This window comes from Penaeus japonicus, unplaced genomic scaffold (assembly GCF_977035675.1).
Source record: "Penaeus japonicus unplaced genomic scaffold, GWHDUDI00000001_assembly GWHDUDI00000026, whole genome shotgun sequence".
NCBI lineage: Eukaryota > Metazoa > Arthropoda > Malacostraca > Decapoda > Penaeidae > Penaeus > Penaeus japonicus.
Genome location: NW_028234428.1, coordinates 8,653,264 through 8,669,719, shown reverse-complemented (window position 1 = coordinate 8,669,719; position 16,456 = coordinate 8,653,264). Strand labels below are relative to the sequence as shown.

General features: G+C 35.6%; 1 protein-coding gene across 2 annotated transcripts in view; it reads left to right on the top strand.

Moving 5' to 3' along the window:
* The first annotated feature begins 5,574 nt into the window (after positions 1–5,574).
* LOC147468777 (uncharacterized) overlaps positions 5,575–16,456 on the top strand; it is a 12,348-nt gene continuing 1,466 nt past the window's right edge. Inside the window, exons 1-2 of one of the 2 annotated variants that reach the window (XM_086551946.1) lie at positions 5,733–6,137; positions 10,807–10,961. In XM_086551946.1, the coding sequence (XP_086408072.1) occupies positions 6,043–6,137; positions 10,807–10,961 (250 nt within the window). In that variant the 5' untranslated portion in view covers positions 5,733–6,042. Of the gene's footprint in view, positions 6,138–10,806; positions 10,962–16,456 lie in introns of both variants that reach the window. The other variant, XM_086551945.1, reaches the window with a different exon arrangement.

The following is a 16,456-nucleotide window of genomic DNA, read 5'->3' as shown; positions in this document are numbered from 1 at the left end:
ATTGGTGTATAGAAAACAATATAGTGAAAGTAACGTAGGTATCACAACAGTGTTCAGGACGGAATTGAGATCTGAAGATTGGGGGTTACTTGTATGGAAATTATGCAGAATATGTCTTAGCATGTAAAAAGTATACCGTTTTCGCTTTATCTTCACGTCGAACCTAACTCACATCTTTACCAAACATGATTATAAGGGTTAAATGTTTTAATATATTTATTCCACCATGAAAGAGAGAAGGGCCACAGACACCCAAGCTTATAATTGCAGTAATATGTTGAAGTTAGAAAAGAATGGAGCGAAGTTTCGTATGGATGGAGTGTCTAAAGTTTACTGCAAGAGGATTCTATTTATAGTAAAGTTTCCAGAATGATTAGATCAACAAACCCTTACTTAATTGTAATCAACAAGTTGGTGATGCTAATTACTCAAAATACAATGATGTTTGTACAGGTTGCATTCAGCGAATCATCAGCAACTTCTCTGATATAAGTGTACCATCGCCCCCCCCCCAAAAAAAAAAGAAGAGTGTTATCATTGGAGAAAACAAAGCATTTATACATATGTAGGCTGAATTCACTGATAAGATGATATCAATTTCAAATCCAAGTTGGAGTACCAAATCAGCAGTATAATAGTATAATAGTTGATACATGATACTCAACAAATCTAGAAAACTATAACAAATCCTAAATTACGAACCATGGGACGCTTCAGACTGGAAAAGCGGGAGGACAAGCAAAGATATATGGAGTAAAGATGGGAAAAGGCGGACTAAAAATAAATAAATTAACGTTTTTTTCTCTCTCTTAGGGAAGGCTGAACGATATGACGGGACGAGAGGAATAGGACATGGAATGTGATATCATAACACGTCACTTAATCTCTGCATCTCTCGATGTATGAATTGCCAATTTTGTAAAATACAACATTGCCATACATAATCTAGGTTATCCTCTCTCATCCCTTGTATATAGAGAATGGTCAGGTATTCCGACACCCGCTATATGTTAAAAGGCCCTTGCCTCCGCGTATCGACTTTGTTTATAAACATCACCCAGGACTCTGTACCTAGACCGAAAGGGAAGATAAGCAGGGAGGAAGCGACACAGTCTGACATACAGATAGACTCAGTGGGGGGGAAGAGCAGAAAATATTTGTTAGTGTGTGTGTGTGTGTGTGTGTGTGTGTGTGTGTGTGTGTGTGTGTGTGTGTGTGTGTGTGTGTGTGTGTGTGTGAGAGAGAGGGAGAGGGAGAGGGAGAGGGAGAGGGAAAGGGAAAGGGAAAAGGGAGAGGGAGAGGGAGAGGGAGAGGGAGAGGGAGAGGGAGAGGGAGAGGGAGAGGGGGAGAGGGAGAGGAGAGGAGAGGAGAGGAGAGGGTGAGAGAGAGAGAGAGAGAGAGAGAGAGAGAGAGAGAGAGAGAGAGAGAGAGAGAGAGAGAGAGAGAGAGAGAGAGAGAGAGAGAGAGAGAGAGAGAGACTATAACGTGTGGACCATGAATTCAGAGAAAATGTTCCCACCGTCTTTAAAATAGAACATGCTTGGGGCAGTCCAACACGCTAAGAAAGATAACAGCTTCCACCAAGACATTCCACTGAGTTTCTGACCCTTGGAAAGGCTTAGAAATGGGGTTGCGGTCCAATGTAAAGTGCTAATCTGGTCTTTGCGAGTGCAGCCCTTGGAAGAATTGTGAAATTGAGAAATTGGGAATTGGCACTGGGACATCAAGTGATGTTCTACGGATGTCTTTACATATATTCAGCCCACAATGGAAGTTATGCATGAAAAAAGATACTGAAAAAAATAATAACGAAGAAATGCCGAGGAGAAGGTCCAAGCAGCGAAAGAGTGGGAAAGTAAGACCCATTTGCTCACTCAATCACGTAACCATCCGGACCAAAGGCTGATTGCATTGTTACCCTGTTGGTGCCTTTGCCTCAGTATTTGAGGTTGGTGCTTGTTCTACCACTTTCCCTAGGCAATTGCGGTAAGAAATATACGTTCATGCCACCACATTTTCCAATGTGTCGAAAAATTTGCTTTAGAATGCATGAATATTTAATCCAGTTGGAAAGAAGAGATATCTCAAGTTGACCCCATATCGCTTACGCCACGCAAAGAACGCCACATGTGTATTACTTATGAATTCTAGTTCTTTATAGATATGGGATATAATTCAATAATTTTGATCATCATACTAAAAGCATACAGAAATAGTGATCCCATATAATGCGTTTCAAGTCAAGGTCATGTAAACTAGTGTACGACTTTGTATGGAAATTGCAGTAGCAATAAAAGTAACATACGCCAAGGTAGCGGTATAGGTGCTGATAGTAGAAATACCGGGAACTCTTTTGCGTATTTATTTATGTGTAGATCAGTTATCAAACAAGTTTCCTACTAAGCACGATTTCATGGGTGTGATCTCATTGTTTCGCACGAGGGCACGGAAAACAAGAGGGTAAGTAAGTAACTTTGTGCACACAATAATTAACATATGTATGGCATTATCTCAGTAGCTGAGAACCCAGCAGTCCCATTTACCTTAATCAAATGCCTACGAAAGGGATACAGCCTTATAAAATAAATCTGATAAGATATTGGCTGGGGATTCGTCTTGTTTGGTCGTACTGAGAGCTGAATTCGACTGGCTGGTTTATAAACAAGGAACGAAAGTCGTCAAGGATGCCTAATCTTATTCTAATATGGAAAATAATCCTAGAATAATCAGTGGCTAGATCAATAAAACAGAGCCCTAAAACAACAAGAAATGACGTCGCAACAAGTGAACGTGAAATCAGGTCAGCCTTAAGGCGCCCGTAGCGAGGTCACAAATTATCTAGCAATGAATCAGGGAAAATAATTTAGGTCGTCAATTATTTATTTAGTGATCTATGCCCAGTAAATAAATTGACTACGTTCGAGGTTAATTTGGCTTCGAGCACCCATATATGTGTGATTAAGATGCAGTCATAGATGATGGGTGTTAATGTCCGCACAGATAAGATCAACACTTATTAGTACATGTGTGAAACATGATTGTTATATGGAGAGTTTAGTAAAACTGAAATAAAATAAGGGTAGCGAAGGAACAAGTGGGGTGTAAGGAACGAATATGGTGTTTAACACTTTGGACATAAACAATATGAACATCAAGAACTGAATGAGCGTACAGTAACAAAACGACTAATTATTTTTTTTATTAATAACACTGCAACTTCAACGATTGCCGTCAAAACAATGGAAATTTCGAACCGTGTTTCAGTAGATATCGTAAACCAGTTATCAACTGAAACGTCAGTGATAATTTAGCAGCTGCAAAAACCTAATTAAACCTAATTAAAGTGTATATCAACGCGGAGCAGTCCAAGATGTTAAATAGTTGATAGTAAATAGCGTTCTAGTTATATTTCCTGCTATTACTAGACCTGTTAGTCACAAGGTTTGAGGATGGGGGTGCTGAAACACCAGTCATTTTCTTATTTACATCAGCAGTGCCCTTTTACAAATAGCGGGGAAAGAAAAGTGTCCTTTTTCAGTCAAATTCATTAACCTTTTCAGCTCAATCATTACCTTTCTGGTCTCTGCACGTCCTGTTGTTAGTCTATACACGTGACCATTAGTCCTTTATTGTGCATCACATGTAGCGAAAGGGAAATTTGATACCAATAAAAGAATATATTCGGGTACAGTAATGATCAAAATGCAAAATACGTACATCCAACGGTGAACAATTAACATTGCAATAGCTCCCCCAAAAATCGTAGCCCAGCTTTCATTTGGGTAACGTAAAAAAAGAGCAGATAAAATAAACAGGTATGTAATCAGATATTTGATAAATTTGTAAACAACTAATATGGTAGCATTTTTTTTACAAACGTCATTTCGAAATATTATACGAATATTTGCTATCTAAAATACCCCTCCGGTGTCGGTTTATATCGAGTAGGAATTTGAGTATACAAGAAACAATTGCCTTCGAAATTTGAATAATCCACTGATGTTATAACATAACCTTCAGAGTGGCAGTACATTTCTTAAATAGGAATAATGCCATAAAATGGATGGATGATAAGTTATTTTGAAAACTTGTTTTCATACTGTATTATCAATATATTTCAGGATAAATGCATCAATTACCAAATATTGTGAACGTCCTGTGGACCACCAAAGTGCCATCCTGGACTACCAGGATTGCAATTAAAGTTGTTAGTATATATATATATATATATATATATATATATACATATATACATATATATACATACATACATATACATACATACATATACATATATATATACATATATATACATATATATACATATACATATATATACATATACATATGTATATATATATATATATATATGTATATATATATATATATATATATATATATATATATATATAAAGTGTGTTTGTGTAAATATGTGATGTCTACACACACACACAAAAAAAAAAAAAAAAAATCGACTATAGGCCAAAATCAATTGATGACTCTAGACACGATGGGGAAGTGAAAAGTTCTTGAATAGTCGACATATCGTTGTGAATGAAAGCGGTAGCATGGAACTGTACCGAAGCGAAACGGCCAGGAAGGAAACGCGATGCAAGATAATGTCTCAATGCCATTCTCTCTACCTTTACTATCGCTAGTAGAGATATCACTGTCTTCATGCTTATAGCAATGGTTTTCATGGTGATCGTTATATTCGTGGAAATGATCCGTTACTTCTGCTAATTAATGGCATTATTTTTTTATATCATGATTATTATAATCATTACTAATATCTCGACAATCACTACTACTATTCCTAACTTTCTTCTTACTGTTATTATAATTATATTACTAATAATTAAAATCCTACCTAAAATCATGTTTATAACTATCAATCTATTCTATAGTAACGTTTTCGTTTTCCCTCGCTTCCTCCTTTCTGCCTCGCGTCTCCCACAAGATTCCCCATCCCTTGCCCTCCCTCATCGTCCTTAACCTCTTTCAACCGCTCTTCCTATCCAACCCAGAGTTTTTTTACTTCCCCTCCTTCCTTCCCTCGCTGGCAAAGGTTGTTGCCGTCAGCGTGTCAGTCCCGCGGTTGGTGGAAAGGGAGGAAGGTCTGTTGGGAGTGAGTGTGGCATAGCCACTCGAGCGCTCGCCGCTCAAGTTGCCTTTACGCCAATCTTTACTGGTATTTACTTTTTTCGTTAGCGGTCTTCCGTTTTTGGCTCTTTTTTCTTTCTCTTTTGCGTGATTGGGGTTATTCCGTTATTCGGGTTGGATTTTGTCGGGTTTGATTGTTATTAATGTCAATTCAATTGTAATACTGTTGATGATCTGCAGTAAATAGATATAAACAAACAATACTTGAACTCAAATGAAGGATCTTTGCAACACTTCAAAATATAAATTAAAACTAAATAAGAACGGCTCCAATTACGCTGTCTGCTGCGTCAGATTCTGACTGACAGCATATTTTGCATCACATTACGGGCGGACGGCCTCTGACCGACAAAGGTTACGAAGTGCCTCTGTGCCCTGTTCCTCTAGTCAACCCACATGCATGGTGCCCCAGATGTGCCACACATCTTCACATCTTCACATCCAACATCCTACACCCTGTTAGTTTTTAATAAATAATGCGACATGCCATTTTTTTTTGTCTGTGGTGATATAATAGATGGGCGGTATTAAATTAATCAATAACATTTTCATAAGTCAACATTCTCTAGTTAATATGAGAGCCCTGTCACCGACGTGGGAACATCTCGCTACCGCTCCTGAGTTTCCATTGGCGCAGCAGCATCGTAGCTTGCGAAATCTCCACATCACTTCCAACAAAGTCACATCATCCAAAATCTCTATGTACAGGATTGCTGAGTCAAGAAATCAATCACACCTTCAAGATAATATCGGGTTGCATCTTTGTTGTAGAAAACAAAAAAAACAATCACAACCGTTAGTTACACTAATGGCCGTTGGCGGCGCCACCATCAGCGAGACTATCGTTGTTTTGGTTATCGAGGATCATGACCGTGGATCATGTTCGGAAGCAAGAGGTACTGTAGTGTTTGTAGCAGAAGGAAGATTGAACACAGACACTTGAAGCTGCACCCGTTTCCCAAAGACCCACAGAGGTGAGTACTGGATGGAGCCTGCATTTGCTCTAATTTACGGCTGACAGAATGCAGCCATCCTCTCTCTCTACTGATTTAGATACGGCGCCCAATGTGACTAGCACTGGCAATGTCCCGAGGTGAAGGTTGTGCAACCGAACGTTCGTTGACCACCTGTTCAAGCGGCAGGAAACATGGCTGGGGTCGAATGGATGCAATCGATTTTGGGTGAAATGGGAATTAGAAAGCCCTGTATTTGTGGCATTGTCATTCATTCTCGTTATTGCTGTAATAAACGTGAAAGTTCGAATAACAAAATGTCAGTAACAATGGGATGTATTATCATAGGGGTAAAACAATACCTGTACGTTAAAATATATACGGGAAGATGGTAGTAATAGTGATAGTATTATTTGTAACTGATATTATTATTATTATTATTATTATTATTATTATTATTATGATTATGATTATTATTATTATTATTATTATTATTATTATTATTATTATTATTATTATTATGATTATGATTATTATTATTATTATTATTATTATTATTATTATTAATATAATAACAATAATAATAATAATTATTATTATTATTGTTATTATTATTATTATTATTATTATATTATTTTATTATTGCTATTGTTGTTATTGTCGTTGTTATTGTTATTGTTATAATAATAATAATGATAATGATTATTATAATTATTATTTCTGTTATCATTGATAACAAAGAAATTATAATGACATGAATGTTTATCACTTTTTTTTGTTACTGATTGATGGTTTTGTTATTACTGTTGTTGATGATGATGATCATGATAATAAAAACTGATAATGATAATCTTATTGTGGTTATGATTGTTATTGTTATCATTATTTTTATTGTTATTGATAATAATGATATGATCATAATACTTATTATGATATTACTATTGAGATAACCAATATCATCATCATTATCATCATCATCATCATCATCATCATCATCACCTTTATCTACATCATTGTGGTTACTCTTGATATGTATCTAATGCACAATGGATATTGTTGAAAAATTATGAGCACTGACAACATATTTATATTAGTGTTTTTTTATTTCAATAATTTGTTGTGTCAAGCACTAGTAGCAGAGACAACATTTACTTGAATGTTTTTGATACTATTTCTTGTCCTAGGTGTTAGTGTTGTTGAAACTTTTGAATTGGGTATTTTTTAGGGCTGAAAAAAATGTATGTAACATCATTTGTTTTATCAATCATCTGACTGACTTGGATTTAATTGAGAATAGATATTCCCAATCAAAGTTAACACTGACTATTCATTAAAGTCTCCATTGTACTTTTCATCCCAGTCATACCTACTTGGTGAGCCATCATTGTATCATTTTTCTATTTTTTGAGTCGATTTGATGCACTGTTTTCTCACCAAACAACCAGGATTTTATCTGTATAGTTAGTCAGGCCTGTTTAACCTATTCTCCATATAATCTAACCATGCCTAACCTAACCTACATTTAACCTAACCTAGCCTTATGTAATCTAATCCAACCCAACCTAAACTAACCTAACCTAGCCTTGCCTTGACTACCCTATCCTAACCCAACTTAACTTAATTTAACTTAGGCTAACCTAGCCTAGCCTAACTGGGATTGCTAAGGAAGGCAGACAGGTCTACATGTTTGGATCAACTTGGACTATTTGAAGAAATGCTTCTTTTCTGTCTATCGTCTAACTAAGAACTCTGTAGGCTTGTCTTGAATATCCTCTTTATCATTCATATTCATTGCTTCTAGGTACACTTTAATCCTGTTCTTGAAAATAGCAAGGCAATGTTTTTTCAACTGTCTTGGTTGTTCTTGTCATTTTCTAAAACCGCATTTTTTCCCAAGCGCATAGGTTTTTTCCTTCCTACCTGAAAACTGAACTCTGATCCTTAAGTTAATGTGAAACTTTATGCTATTCATGAAGTCAATGTGTATGTTGCAGATATCTCAAGAATAATGTTCACATACTTTGTCTCCATGTGAAGTTCTGGTAGTTCTTGTCTAGACCTGTCTAGGAATGTTTCAGTATCTCTTAAGAACTGGTACTGGTTCGAGTAGTTTCCTAACTTAGCATTTATTTTTATCTCTCACTTTTTCATATGTGTCTCTTGATATCACATACTCAAGCCTTTGATAATTTTCAAACCTTAAGAGATGTAAATACTTTCAGTTTAGGCATTGTCTTTCCATTACCTTTGTAAATCCAAATACAGTTTATGTCTGGTATGGCATATTTATTAATCCAAACTTCATGATGGAGCCTTTGTTTTCATTTTTTATCATTATCAGAATCATTTTTGTCACTTAGTGTTATTATTCCTTATCAAACTGTTATCCTTGGAGTTTTTAACCCTAGAACTCTTGATGAAGAGTTCAGAAATCCTGCTTTAGGGTGGGGAGAGAGGAAAACAAAGGCTGAAAATTGACTTGGATCAGTTTTTTTTTTCTTCATATATATATATATATATATATATATATATATATATATATATATATATATATATATATATATATATATATAAATCATCATTTGTAAAATAAGAGACCAGATTTGCCCTTTGGTAAAAGTAGAGAATTCTGGGTTATTTGTGGCATGGGGCCTTCTTGTATAAAGGGTTAAAGTTATACTTTCTACACAGTAGCATAACATATATATATCAGCTTGAACATCAGTTGTAATTGGAATGTTATGATGTAAGTGTTGTAGTTGGAAAGAACCTTACCAGACTTTTTTTCTTTAAAACCTGTTATAACTTATACCAATGGGATTGCATCCCTTTGAGACTAAATCTCATTTACTCCAGCCAACAGCCTAATGTAACCCAACCTAGCCTATATTTAGACCTAGCCTAAATCTTACTTTCCAGCCAAAGGGGTTCCCTTCCACAGGACTCTCCTGTTAATGTGAACTTGGCCACAAAGCAACTCCTAGCTAATATGCCCAGTATCTTTAACATTTATAGGTTAATTTATACAACAGTGACTGTCATTTTGGTCCCTTTTTGTTCTTGTCTACCTGCTTGCAGATAATGTACTTTTTAACATTTTTATATATTATAGGTATTTAGGATTTCATTTTTTTTTCTATGTAATCATATTGGCTATGTTCCATCCATATCCACTTGAAACTAATGGTGATATGTCACAAATGACCTTTAACCTGAATTCTGGAAAAGATAAACACATATCTACCACGTGTAATCTGGCAAGATAAAGTTTTCCTGATTCTTTCTTTGAAGGTAAATTGCCAAGAAATTCTGCAATTTCTTTCTTGGCGTTCTCCAGAGTACTAACAGGTGTGGAGGCTGGTTAACACATTTGAACTAGATATGAAATATATCTAAAACACATAGGGTTAATATATATTGTGAAGTTTATTAATAGAGGGGAAATCTTGCATGTATGTAATGCTCTTTATCGATAAAGTAATAAAGTAGATTTTTCTTCCTATTTTTTTTTTGTTTTTTTTTGTTAGGGGTTGATAAAAACAATGTCCACCTATCAAAAAAGAAAATTGATAATTGTTCTTTTATGACTGGTATACCTGGTCTGAGTGTTTGTTACCCTTATTTTACTTCAAAATTTACTGGTAATTAACCAACTGGTAAAGGCATATGATGCATTCCTTATTGAATTGTTTATTGTGGGGCTGTGTACATATATATATTTTATCCCTCAACTTAATTAATGTCAAAGTTTTCCATATAAGACAGAAGTGTGGGCACAATTTTATTAGTACACAAAACAGAGAGCAGCCTCCTTTGTCTTGGAATGTTTAGGCCATCTGAATATTGGCTCACCCTCACCATGACAAAAATATTCGCCATCTGTTGCCATTGGGTTAATGTTGTTGGTATGTGTTGTATGTGTGTGTGTGTGTGTGTGTGTGTGTGTGTGTGTGTGTGTATGTGCGTGCATGTGCAAAAGCATGCGAGTGTGTGCAAGCACGTGCTTGTGCATGCATGTGTGTGTATGTATGTGTATGCATGCGTGCGTGTGTACACATGTGAATTTAAGTGTGCATGTATGAGTATGTGTGATTTGTGTGTGTGTGTGTGTGTGTGTGTGTGTGTGTGTGTGTGTGTGTGTGTGTGTGTGTGTGTGTGTGTGTACATGAGAGGAAAAGAGAGGGAATGCATATGAATAAAGAAAATATACATGTGTATGTGGCCATGTGTGTGAAGGTGAGTGTGTTTATGTAGATGTGCTTGTGTGTACTTGTGTGTTTTGTGAGAGTGAGTTTTTGTGTTTGTGTGTGAACACTTGTTTGTTTGAATGTGTGTGTGTGTGTGTGTGTGTGTGTGTGTGTGTGTGTGTGTGTGTGTGTGTGTGTGTGTGTGTGTGTGTGTGTGTGTGTGTGTGTGTGTGTTTATGTTCAAGAAAAAATATGTAATTCTAATTTCTTTATTTTTTAACCCCCTTCCCTTTTTTTCCTTTTAGAAATCATAGTAAACCTCTTGCTCAGTCTCTCAGGGTGGAGTGTATAAATTTGAATGATTATTTTAAGTAAAGATATTACTTAGAATACAACCTTAGCAGAGATTATGGAAAAATAATAAAAAAAGGAATAAATTTAGTGATACATATTCATTTATTCATTCAGTGCTAAATCTCAGTGTGATAATTCTTGTGTTTCAGATGCATGGAGTGGCTAAAAATCTTAGACATTCCCAATCTGAAGGACAAGACGCTGAAACAGCTAAACGAAACATACAGAGTTTGCAGCTTGCATTTTAGCGACGATCAGTATCATCACTCTGGGAGACTTATGTTCAGTGCTTATCCAACTGAAGGTAATTGAGTCTTTATTTTTTTATTATTTTTTAAGGATTTGTTAACAATCAGTAACATTGCATAGATTTGTTTATTTTGGTTGAAGATATTGTTATATTTTATAGTTTTAAGCTTGTTGTGAAGGTGAGTTTGATGAAAAAAGGAGAATGGTAAAGATGAATGTTGAGCTGCAATAGTCATTGTAGATCATATATTGCATTCTGTTCATTATTTGTATTGCAGCCATTCCTTCTTTAAGGATACTGTGTAATGGAAATGTGTCAGCTAGACCAAAGTGTGTGATTTCTTCCCTTGCCAAAAAAGGAAAGAAAAAGAATAAAGAAATACAGTGTAAATGAATTATCCACAGCAGAACAATTGTTACTACAATATATTCAACATTTACTTCTTGATGATCATTACGAAAGCATCTATAAAAATCATCATGGTTTTCTCTATTTCTTTAACCACTAGAGATATTTTCTTGGATGCTTCTTGTATGTAATGCACAAATTTGTTAAAATACTGAATAAGGGAGTTGTGAATGAATGTCTGTGAATGAGTATGAGTACACAAACAAGTGTTTCCTGTTGACTTCTTCCTTTGCCTTTAAGGCATCATTTAACTAACATAATTTTTCCTCTTCTCATTTGTATAAACACCACTTAGGAATTAAGAGACAGTAATTTGATATCTCACTGTACTTGACACAATCTTTGGTTTACACTTTGAGGTTGGTTGGCTCAGACTGTTATTGTGACTGCTTATTCATGACTATCATGTATTATTATAAAAGCTAATTGGTTATCCAAGCTTACCATGCACTGTAGTTTGATGAAAAAGAAGTTACTGATGTTAGGAGACAGATATGATTACACCAGTGGCTACATAAAAGAGGGAAAGAGGATTTGCTTTAATCTTGACATTGTGAAAAAACATTTGCTGCAGGAAATAAAAAAAAAAGATAATAGACATGGAAAGCAACAGAGTTCCAAAGGATAAAGCTGAACATCTGGAGAAGGAAGACTTGCCATATTTTTTTTATCTTAACTTTAACCCATTCCCGAGGGAGGTGGAAGGCTTATTGCACATGCCGGGGCGTTCGGGTTATTAGGCCTTAATCAATTGAATAAGCGGAAATGATGGCCGCCGCGCAAGGACTGGACCGCACGGCAACTAACCTGCTTTGGATTATGCGCTGGTACTGTGTTAACTGGTTGATAGATGTACAGCTGAATAAAAAAAACACCTGCCAGTATATAAGGACCTTGTGTTGGTCTGAATTTAAATTCATAATGCACCTATTTCAACACTATCCTAGTTTTAAGGAAAATATATATTTGATATATTTCCCAATAAGAGAAATAAACAAGTTAGTCATAAGTCCTGGCATCAGGAAAGGGCCAATTCATTTCTATCGATTCTATTCAATTTTAACTCAATGCAAGATGCAAATTAATGAATGCTTATTCAAGTCAAGTAAAAAAGTAGATATTCAATTTCAATTCAGTTGAATTCATAAGTTTTTTTCCAGTAAAATTCAATTCCAGTTCTGATTCCTTATAATTGATAAAGAATTCAAATTAGAACAGATCAGGACAGGCTAAAAACAAGTGCTGGATCTGTATGCTCCATCATATTCAGGTACACTGACAGCATGGCATGAAATTATAAATAGTTGTTTTTTTTATATAAAATAAAAAGGAACAAGAAAGACACTCTTGAAAAAATTATCATAATCATGTGAAATATAAGAAACAAGGGTTTCTTAATCCCTCCACAGCAGCATTTTCATGGGGTTATAGTACTTTTGTACTGTGTTTTTTCTTTTGTTGAATTATAAGCTGTTTATTCATTCAGTTATGATTACCTATTGTACCAAATGTTGATTAGTATCATTTAACTTGTATATCATATAAAGACTCATGTCTAAAAAACAGTCTTAAAAATAAAAACACATATCTTAAGATGCCCATACCAGGCTGAACATCTGAAGATGTGGCCCATCTCTAAAGGGTAAGTTTGGCAGGTCAGCTCATACACGAGATGACATATGAATATGGATATGGTTGCCAAACACTACAGTATGACTGCAATAAGTTACATTATACATATTTTTGTGCTAGTAGACTGTATTATATAAATTTTTGTCACAATGTTTGTTCCATGTTGTAATATGTGCATACCACTGAATATATTATTTCATCAATTCATATCAGTTCATTAGCATGAATTCCAGTTCATCACATAATTTATCTTTCAATTGTGTCAATTCCAATTTTCCAAGTTTTTAGTATCAGTTCCAATTCAATCCCAATACAATTCATAATTGTCCCCAAGCCAGCCAGGCAAAATTCCACTAGCAGAATCATTAGAGTTATTTGTATGATACTATCTGATAAGACTTAGTAACTTAAGGCAATACAATAGTAACATCATACAAAAGACTGTAAAACTAAACATTTAAAGCATGGAAGACAATGCAAACAAAATATAATATATAATGATGAGCAAAGTGAAAAAAAATGAAACAAAAAGAAACTTGATTTTAAAATTGGACAAATATTTACTTGGAATCATTCCATCTGCTTTATTAGTGATATCTGATATTTATTAGTTGTGTCATTATTGAGGTTTGAAAAAAATAAACTTTTAGCATATATGAGCGTTCTTAACCCATTCACGCCGGGGCCATTCTGGCTTTGCATGGTTGCTATACCGAGGTTTTCGAACACATCATCTGAATGCTTCGAGATTCTCGGGCGCACAGGCCGCGATCCTGGGCTGCCCGCTCGCTCACCCCGAGCGCCAACCTTGACCAGATATCTCGTCGGCGTCGTCTGACGCGAAAACCACGAAACGTGTCAGCACGTCATCTGGCGTGAATGGGTTAAAGTTGATCCATTTTGAAGATTTCACATTTGCCATATAGTTGAGATACTGTTTCAGTCAACTCCAATCAAACCAGAAGGTAATATTTTACAATGACTTTGACTGATGGTTTAGGAGTTATGGCAATTATATGTTAGGCAAAAATACAGCAATTATTCCCATCCGGGATGCTCACCTTAGCTAAACTAACTCTGGCATTTAGGAGTTAATGGCATTCAGCAGTGCAAGTAACATGTATCCTTTTCACAGGAATTCCAGAGAGCATGCCATAGTACAGGCCTTCATACAGTTGTTGGTAATCTCCTTTGCTCCGATGTGTATTTTGGGTTTCCAGCTTCAGTGTCTGGATGCTTTTTGTTTTTCTTATTTTTGATTTCTAGTTGGTTAACAACTAATAAGCTAATATATATGTGAACTAATAATTTCTAACGATAAACTAAGTAAGTTCTCAATCAGAGTGTCGCCATCACATTATGATAGTTCTTACACTGAGGTCTTCCTGCTGCCTTTGAAATATCTTTCATCCATTAGTTCTCATATCAAATTAAGATACAATACAAACAATTGGTTCTACCCACATTTCTCTTCAACTGTATTACAACTAATAGACTGTACATGGCATACATATTAAATCCTCATTCAGCTTGTAACTTTGTAACTCTGTTTTATTCTAGAAGGCTTTTGTGAAGAAAAGCATCATCCGATTTTTGCTTAACCTATTGTGTATGGGTGTCATGACATACATGTCTGCACCGATTAGGCCTAAAAGATGGGAGTCAATGTATACATGATACGACATCAGGATCTGCTCACAGTTGAAGCGCACACACAGTCATGAAGTATTATGGCGGTAATGGCACTAGCTCTAGAGCTACAGGCTTCCAAAGTCAGCCTAAACCCGTATTTTATAATGGATTTATGGAAAAATATTGTTTGGGCTAGTCTGCGTTACCTGGAGGGTGGAGAAAACTCTTTCCCCATCCCTCTAATTTTTAGCCGATGCCGCTAGTGTCATAGAATGCCCGCTTTGATGACCAGTTAGGTCGTTAGGCGCCCCGTTGGCAATGGATTAATATGATTTGAATACTAAATGAGCTAGGAAGGTTTGTAACAGTATCCCAATTTATAAATTTAACAGACAACTTTTTGTGTTATTTAAATGATATTAAAAGATATATTGACTGGTTTCTATCCTGTGTAAAGAATTTATTATTAAAACTGTTATGTGACAGTCTTTTTAGTTTCATACAATTTAGTGTTTTCTTACTCCTCTTTGCTAAAGGTACTGTGTTCAACAAACAACTACTATATTACATTGTGTACTCGCTTGTTAATGATACACTGATACCTTGTAAAGACACCTGTGTTTCAGTTTCAGAGTTACCTAGAACGATCTTTATTTTAGGTTTACTGATATTTTATGATTAATTTTGATAATGCAGATATTGATTATTTGCTGTTTTATTTGTTGGGAAATTATAGTGATTAGTAATTTTATGTGAGTGTTATTTAAAATGTTTGCAGAAGATACTAGCATAAAAGAAATGCACACATGAAAAAGGATTCTCTTTTGATATAATCACCACCCAGTTCAAGACACTCTGACAGTTATGTCTCCATTTTTCAAATACAGTTTTTCTAAAAACCAAGGTCTTGAGAATAGAATTCAAGCCCATTCTTAAATTGCCCTTAGCTTCATTAATTATTGCAAAATGTGTATCCTTTATGTGTTCCTTCATGTTTGGGGAGGAATAAATGGAAGAGATAAGGATAAGGATAAACCAGATTTGCGGAGCAGATGCTACGCCGGGCTTGTATGCAGTGACGCGAGCCCGCCTGTGCCAGCGTGTGCTGACTCATGAGAGAATGTGCCAACGAGTGTTGACTTGATTTGAGCTTGGTCCTTACCCAACGCAGTGCCCAGCTACGTCGGGTAAGGATCAAGCTCAGATGGAAGAGAGTGGCATTTAGGCTGCCTGGTGGATGTTTTATGATTTCTCATCTCTTGCAAGACTAGGTGAATGGACTGGAGCATAGTCATGATTAAACTTTCAGTTATGGATCTTTCCTCTTTTTTTCTGCTATATCAGGGGATTTTTAAAAAACTCCTATTACAAAGTTATTACTATTCATTAATCAAGAACATAAAACAATAACATAAATGTGAGTCCTCAGAGCGCTGTTGCTATAATCTTTGTATTAGCTTTTGCTGCTTTATATTAAATGGTCAATTAGCACCTTATGAAAACCACTATCTTTAATGATATTTATTTTTAGATAATATTTATTAACCCAATGCGGACGGGTGTCATGACATACAAGAAGCAGGAGCTTTTTGCCTGACGGCAGGTGTTGTGACATACATAACATTTAGGGATTTTGGATGTATGTGTTTCTATACTGTACCATGAGTAATGAGTGAGTGAGGAAGACAATTGCTATCATAATTACTATAATTGTGGTAATATTAAGCAAAATGGGTTTCACCTAACATCCAAAACCTTGTTGGCACCAACACTCTTCTAGCACCAGCAAGAGAGAGAGCTTTGAATGGTACCCATCCACAGTCTCTAGCAAGCACTGTCTTCAGAGAGCAGTGACACACAGCAAGTTGCCGACTTTT